General features: G+C 50.1%; 1 protein-coding gene across 1 annotated transcript; it reads left to right on the top strand.

The window, feature by feature from the left end:
- The first annotated feature begins 5,694 nt into the window (after positions 1–5,694).
- LOC124678889 lies at positions 5,695–7,505 on the top strand. Its single transcript, XM_047214743.1, has 2 exons — positions 5,695–6,477; positions 6,930–7,505. The coding sequence occupies exons 1-2, from the start codon at positions 6,030–6,032 to the stop codon at positions 7,133–7,135; spliced, it is 654 nt and encodes a 217-aa protein (XP_047070699.1). The 5' UTR covers positions 5,695–6,029; the 3' UTR covers positions 7,136–7,505.
- The last annotated feature ends 268 nt before the right edge of the window (positions 7,506–7,773 follow it).

Genomic DNA, 7,773 nt, shown 5'->3' with positions numbered 1-7,773 from the left:
AGCTCTATCGGCCTCTTCATTCCCACTGGAATTTATCTCCTTGTTTTATCGGCGCATAAAATGGTAACGCTTTTTCTCCTAACCTGGCGACGAATCTGCTCAAAGCTGCGACTCGCCCAGTTAGCTGCTGTATTTCTTTCAACTTCGTTGGCTTCCTCATTGTTACTATGGCTTGTATTTTGTCGGGATTTGCGACAAACGCATCTATTGCTCTCTCGTCAGATATATTTTCTGCCGAGTTTTTTATGATGTTCCACCTTTGGATATATTTTCTCATTGATTCATCTGGCTTTTGTCGACACGCCCTCGGCTCTTCTAACGACGCAGGCTTCTTGCATGTGGACCTGAAGTTCTTGACGAATACGTCCTCGAAACTTTCCCAGCTGTCGATGGATCCTGGCGGAAGTTTTTTGATCCAAGATCGTGCGGCTCCACTTAAGTGCACCTGAATACTTTGCATGGCTGTTGCTCTAGTTCCTCCGAGTTAGCTTCACCGTCTCGAGGTAATCAATTAGCCGATCCTCCGGATCTTGCGAGCCGTCGAACTTTTTGAAGTGATCGGGTAACTTGAATCCTGAGGGGACTCGAGTTTTCGGACTCTTCTCGTGAAGCACGGTAGACCGCACATATCCTCGTCAATAAGCTCCGGGGACTGCCGATGATCTCTTCTGCTTTGCCTCGCTCTATCGACCCTTGCTTGTGCTCCTGTATCTCTTGCTCTACTTGGTCCTTCCGGAGCTGCCACCGTTGCTGCCGCAGGTCGTGGACTATTTTGCCTTGCCGCTTCTTCGGGAGGCGTTGCTACGAACGCTGTCCCCATAGCTCCAACCCCTGCCAATGCCATGTTGTATAATGTTTCCCTTGGATCTCCGGGGGTGGCTTGGATGCAAGGATGTAAGCTTGTGTCGCCATATACCCGGCTTACGGTGTCTTAGGGATAATATTTCCTCTTGTATCTATCGACATAAAAGACATGTCGAGGTTTTGAACCAAGAACTCTCTTTACGCCGGGTATGTGTTGTAACCTTGATCTTCCTCTGTTCCGAGCCTCCCTGTGGCTATCACCCGAAACTCTAGATTGTCCACTTAGATCTGCCCTTCTCTGCTGGATGCGAAGCTGCCTCCTTTCTCTCGTTCAACTCAGTCATGTCTGTTTTCTATTTCTCGGGCGGTTCGTGCGAGCATATATTGGTAAGCTTGCGGTTCTTGAGTTGTAGCTGTTGTCGTCATTGGTTACGAACCATCTATGGCTTTTGCCGCTCTATCCCAGAGCTGCTCGTGGAAGTTGGACTCGACGCGTGGTGTGGGCCCGACATATTTAGTGCCCATACCTCTCCTTAGATCCGAGGGATCGACAAAAGGATTTCCCAACTCGTCGAAAGCCTCCGATGTTTCCTCTTGATTTTCGATAGCATAAATCGATGATACTTTGTACTTAGATCTATGTTGGGTTCGGTGACATCATTGTTGAGATTGATGAAGACCTTGCCCCTTGTGAGAGATTTGTCGATGAAGTCGTAGCTAGTCGACATCGCTTGAGCCATCGCTTATATATGAGTCCGCGAGATGATTCAAACGATGCGTTGTCGAAGATCTTGGCGAGTTTCTCTCTTGCTCCGATGCTTGACGTAACGTGTTGCTGAAGTTTCTTCTTCTGACTCAGTTGACGATGCATAGCTTGAAAAATCAGAATCGACCACCGACGATCCCGACGAAATCGGAATTTCGACACGATACGATCCTTCCTTCTCGACGCGAAAGTGGAACCTTCCGAACTTCATCTCCAAGGGCTCCGCCGGATCGCATATGCATCCAAACGGGAGGGTGGGTGAGGAACAAAATCAACAAGACCAGCAGCGATCTGTTTACCTCGATCCATAGTGTTGCTTCCGGTTGACGATGTCGAAGATCTTGAACGTGCCATCGAGATCGGATCCTTACGCCTCTAATTCCCACGAGACGGCGCCAATTGACAAGGGATTAACTTATCAATGCCTATGGATTGTAGGCTAGGGTTTAGTTAGAAGTAGAGGGCAAGTGGATCTCGAAGGTTTCAGCCGAAAAGTACTCGACGAATATGAAAACTAGGGTTTGCAGACAATGATTCGATGATCTCCTCGTCCCTCGACTCCCCCTTTATATAAGAGGTGGAGCCGAGGGTTTCGTTTTGTACAAGTTACGAGTCCGGGACGGTTTCTAACTCATCCCGCCGGATTACAAATAACATCTCCTATTACAACTCTATCTTTTCCTTAAATACATCTTGGGCTTCCGAATCTTCTTATTCTTCGGGTAGTGGGCCTTCAATAAACCCCGGGTACTATATTCGGCAGGCCCATTTGGGATGCCTATGTCACTTCTCCCTCTGTGACGTAGCGCTTGCCGTCGTGGCGGAGCCGATCGCGTGGAGCGGCTTCCTCTGTGTCTTTGCTATGAGAGCAGCTGCCCTCATCACTACCCTTACCAGGGCGGTACCCAAGTTCTACCATGTTGATGTTGAACAAGTGTCCTGGCTGGCACCTCCCAGGGTACCTATCTTCCGCCATGTCGACGGCGTATGCCGGTGAACTCGGCACTTCCGGTGCTGCCAATGCGCATGGCAGCGGTGGACGGGACTGGAGTGGCACCTCTCCTTGATAGGTCCCACGAGCTGGTCCTGACAGAGGGTACTGATGGCTCATGATTTCCTGGATCACGCGCAGAGCGACACGCTCCAAAGTGTTCACCAGGCTCTCAGAGTGGCGGTGCAGCGAATGAGCCACCATGAAGTTGATCTCCGACGCGGCGACCTGGTGCGTACTTCGACGGGGTGGACGGGTCCACTCCATCGAGCGCGCCTTCAGGTGAGAACCCCTTCCACCCGATGCCGTGGGAGCGGGTTACGTGGAAAGAGCCGATGAGGTCGGCTTCGAGGACCGCCTTGATCTCGTCATGCTTCTTCTTGAGCTCGTCGGTCGGATCCTCGTACTTGGCCGGAGTGCTTTCCGCCATCTCGGATGTAGATGGCGATGCGGTGGACGTCGAAGATTGTCCCACCGGGCGTGCCGAATGTGTTGCGGTCGAGAAACCCACCGGCGGGCAGCGGCCCAGCAACACCGTAGAGCCGGGAACAACTAGGGCTGCGGCTGGCCCCGGTCCCTCGAACGACGGCCCGCAAAGCCTTCCGGTCACACGTCCGATGCTTGTCGCAAGGGCGTGCCACCCGACCTATACCCAGTCGGGGAAGGTGTTGGATGATGCCTCGCTTAGTTTCTCGTATGGCATACACGTAAACGTTAAATACGAGCCTCGATCGGCTCTCGAGCTGTCCGTGAATCGGCTCAAAGAGCCGATCCACCCATGATTCGCACGAGGTGTACGAATATATGGTGGTCCTGCTTGATCAAGATAAAGCTAAAGCGATCTACGACGATTTAGGGTTTTCACCGCATAATCGGATCATCCTACTCACGATTGGGCCTCGCGCTCGCGTACGGTGATCGTAAGCCGATCCTAGACGGGGCCTAAAAACCAACACGAGGTTGATCCCCGGAACATCCTGTCTAGGGCTAGCAAACTACACCCTACACGCCGCTGGATCCTCCAACCCTTTGTAAGGCCTAACTATTGTGGATATTAAACTAATCCCTGAAGAACAAGGAACAACCGTAACGGATCGGATCTACTAAACAATGATCAAGCGGGGTGCCGCCCCTACACCTAAGATAGGTGTAAGGGCGGCTAGATGTATAAGGGTTGCACTACGACAACATATGATACGAAGAACAATGATAACCCTAACACATCTAAGATAACTACGTTGCTCGCCATCAAAAAGGCTTCAGCACGAGCAACGCATGAACAACGTAATAAGCTTGTCTTTGCCTAGATCGCAAGATGCGATCTAGGCAGCATGGTGCTTACCGGAAGAACCCTCGAGACGAAGGAGTTGGCGATGCGCCGAGATTGATTGTGTTGAACGTTGGTTGTTGTTTATTCCATAAACCCTAGATACATATTTATAGTCCAAGGGACTTTCTAATTCAAGCGTGCACCTAACCGTGCACGGGTAAAACTCTAACTAACCGACACGTAATCTAATATGTTACAGATACAAGGGCAAACTAGCCCAAACTTTGCATATAAGGCCGATTCACGTATTTCTTCCGTATATAATCATTAAGCCCATCTTGATCGCGGCCCACCTCTGACTCGGTCAAATTCTGGTGATAACAATCTCTTAAAAAGATCAAGTTGCTGGTATTTTTACTAAGCCTCTCCCCTTACCGTTGTATGAGCATTGTAAGCGCAATCTCAACCTTTCCCTAGTTGAGACTGAGGGAGGGTGTTAGAATAGTTTCCCTATATGTATATGTATACGATTGTAATACATACTCTGTACACTATATAAATGAAAGAACCCTACCCGATGAGGCACATCGGGGTAGGCCCAAATCACGATCTCTGTGTCGGTTTTTAGTGTACACAGTATTTCCACATGTGCATGTCAAATTCTTGCATGGAAACGGTTTTCTTTTTCGCAAAAGTTCCGAGGTGTACATTCTTCGTAAATGCAAAATCATTTTGCAACATTTTCTGGTGAAGCTGTAAAAACCTGCAAAGTATAGCAAAAAAAATGTTATAACATTTTAGACACATAGTAGTGCAGCAGGAAGCAACAATGTATGCAACGAATGTCCATTTATACATTTAAAGCAAAACATGAAAAGGCGTTTCACCATTTGAAACATAAAAGAAATGAGCTCATCGAACATATGTGCCAGACGGATCCAACGTCGCGTGAAAATCTATGAAGCATTGGGGAAATCTATTTGTAGTATATATACACCCCATAAATCATTGCAACAATATACTTGTGGGTCCACAACAACAAAATAGTAGTCGTGTAGCATTTCAAAACATCTTTCGCAACATGAAAATTTCTCAAAATAACTTATATCCACCATAACTGAGCTTGCCAGTCCATGACCTCATGCGCAACGAATCGGACTTGCCAGAGTCCCTTTAGGGTCCGATCGGGTGTCGTCGACATAGAATCCCGCTAGTTGGCATTCTCTTCTCTGATACAACATCATGCATGGCGGTCGTCATTACTCTGACCTACACCCTAGGCAACAACAACAAAGATGTAAACTAGATGAGAAAGGAGGCAATGACCGGCCGAGGAGCAGCATAGGCAGTGGGGTTGGAGGAGTTGCTGCCGACGAAGGGCACAAAGGTACACTAGTGGGCGGAGGGCGAGAGCTGTAGCGAAGGTGTGGGATTTGTGCGGTGCACCACCGGTTGACAGAGGATGTCCAAGGAGCAGCGGCGGCGCGGGAGTTGTGCAGTGGAGCACCGGCCGTCGGAAGGCATGGCGAGGGGTAGCACGACGCACTAGAGAAGAAAAAGTTAGGTTAAAACGTTGCATGTAGATAAGAAAGATAGGTCACCAAGGGGGGCTGATGCTTCAGCCGGTGAAATAATAGTGTTTTTCATTTAATATTGTAGTAATGAATGACAACTCTATCTTTTCATTTTCATTGCTGCGTTATTTAGAATATTGTTGATTAAGAAAAGGCCGCTAGTGGTGACCGTCACTAAATAAAAGGGAATTTAACTTGTGGGCGAGAGAGGTGCTCGATACTCCAATTATTGACACGCAAATGGTTAGAATGGTTCCATGTGGTACTTATATATCTTCCGTGCCGTTCTCGCCTTTCCTCCGGTACAAGTCACTGGCCAGTTGGTTCTTCTCGCTTTGATTGTACTTCTCACCTTCGATTTGGAAGTTCGGTTCTAGTTCTACTCCCTAGCTTTAATTGCGGCTCTACTCAGCCTTCGTCTCGCCCCGCCCTTATATGGCCGTAGGATCACCTGTAGCTGCACAGGGCATGCTCTGCTCTCCAACGACAACCTCGCCGTCCGGCGCACGTGCACCCTGCCGCCGGCAACGGTGATCCGCTCTCTCGCCGTCTGATCGCCCGGAGGTCAATCCGGAGCTGCTCTGCTGCAGTTGCTGCCGATCATCCACCACACCAGCGCTCAGGATGCCTCCTCATGTGCCCTCCTTCGAGAAGGGCTGCTCCGGCGACCGGCAGAGACATGAGGCAGGTCTTGGACGGGAGCTGCTGCGAGGCCCGGGGCAGCGGTCGGCGTCGTTCCACGGCCGCGGGGCGGAGCAGCGGCACCAGCTGCCCAAGCAGAGGCCCAAGACGCAGCCGGACCTGCTCGCCGGCATGAGGGGCAGGAGCTTCCGCGCCGCGGAGAGCGTGCCGGAGCCGGCGGCGGCCCGGAAGACGCCGAGCAAGGTGCTGGTGAGCGTGGCGGTGCTGCGGAGCATGTGGCCGCTGCACGTGATGGCGCCGGCGGAGTGGAGCGTGGCGGACCTCGTGGCCGCCGCCGTGAAGCTCTACGTCAAGGAAGGCAGGCGGCCCCTGCTGCCGTCGGCCGACCCGGCGGTCTTCGGCCTGCACTACTCCCAGTTCTGCTTGGAGAGTATGTTTCTTGCACCTGGAGACAGTACTCTCTTTTCTTTCTTCCAAAATTTTGATTTTTGAGTGGTCTTTCTTCCAGAATTGAACCACAGATTTTTCAAACTGGGCCATGTCAAACCCAAATAGTATTGCCCAAGCTGGTGATATGAAGTTGATTTCAGAAAAGCTATCTATATTGACCAGACCATTTCATCAGAACCCCCCCCCCCCCCCCCGTCAACATATTCAGCAACCAATACCCCCGGGCCCATGCGTCAATGAGTCTTTTTTCTGTCTCTCTCAAACGTTATAATCCCCATTAACAGTGTCAAGTCGATCTCAACCACCATTGAACCTTTTCTAATCTAAACAGTACTAGCACAGGGCGAAATTAATGAGCATAAGTATTGGTCTGTAAGTTGTAACTTGTAATCCTTCACTGATCATGCAAATTGTTTTGGACTAATTGCTCAGGTCTGGACCCGAGGGAGAAGGTGATGGAGCTAGGGTCCCGGAGCTTCTTCCTGTGCCCCAGGTCTTCGTCGGAGAGTGCCATCGCCGCCTCATCTTCCTGCTCCTCTGCCGGAGCAAGCAGGGCCGGCGGTGACATCCAGACCCCTACGGCAGCAGGCGAGCCACCAGCTTGGCTGCGCTACATGCCATTCTGGCCAACCATGTAGTAGCAAGCTGCCATTGCCCACCTTCGTCCATTTCTCGGAGTGGTCTGGCACGTCGAGAGCTTCAGAGGATAAGACCGTTGGCGTGTTGGTACTCGGGTAATCTCATTGTTTAGGCGTGAACACCTGATCCGCTCGGGCACGCCAGATCTAGATACTTTAAAATGGCTGGGTGATTAGGATAGTTCGTTCCAAGACTGTGTCCAGGAAGTTAAAGATTGCTTCGGGCAACAGATAGCTTGTGTATACTATTGAATTTTGTAGTATCTAATTATGGATGCATGTAGGAGAGATTGACTGGGCTTGTATGGATCTTATATGCAAGTGGCCAAGTTGGAAAGGGAAACAGGAAACTATGTGGATTCACTGAATATATCCCGGCACTTCCACGAAGAGCGATGTGCCGACATGGACTGCAGATACCACCCCACGTTCTTCCGGGCCAAAATCTTGCAGTCAACTACAGAGCACTGGACAGCTAACAAAAGATTAAATAGCAGCCGAAATTATCTCCAAAAATTCATTTATGAATTTCAGCGATACCACACTATGGTTCGAGTAGTTTAGAATGCCAGGTTGGTGCTATGTAGATAGATATGTAATGAACCACACACTGCCACAGGCCACAGCAAAATCAAGAA

The sequence above is a fragment of the Lolium rigidum genome, chromosome 7 (assembly GCF_022539505.1).
Source record: "Lolium rigidum isolate FL_2022 chromosome 7, APGP_CSIRO_Lrig_0.1, whole genome shotgun sequence".
Taxonomy (NCBI): Eukaryota; Viridiplantae; Streptophyta; class Magnoliopsida; order Poales; family Poaceae; genus Lolium; species Lolium rigidum.
This window is presented reverse-complemented; position numbering and strand designations above follow the sequence as displayed.

What these genes read in the sequence shown, in the direction of transcription:
- LOC124678889 (XM_047214743.1), top strand. Translation starts at nt 6,030, where the DNA reads ATGCCTCCTCATGTGCCCTCCTTCGAGAAGGGCTGCTCCGGCGACCGG. An exon ending in CTCCCAGTTCTGCTTGGAGA is followed by an intron (nt 6,478 to 6,929) that starts GTATGTTTCTTG and finishes CTAATTGCTCAG; the next exon opens with GTCTGGACCCGAGGGAGAAG.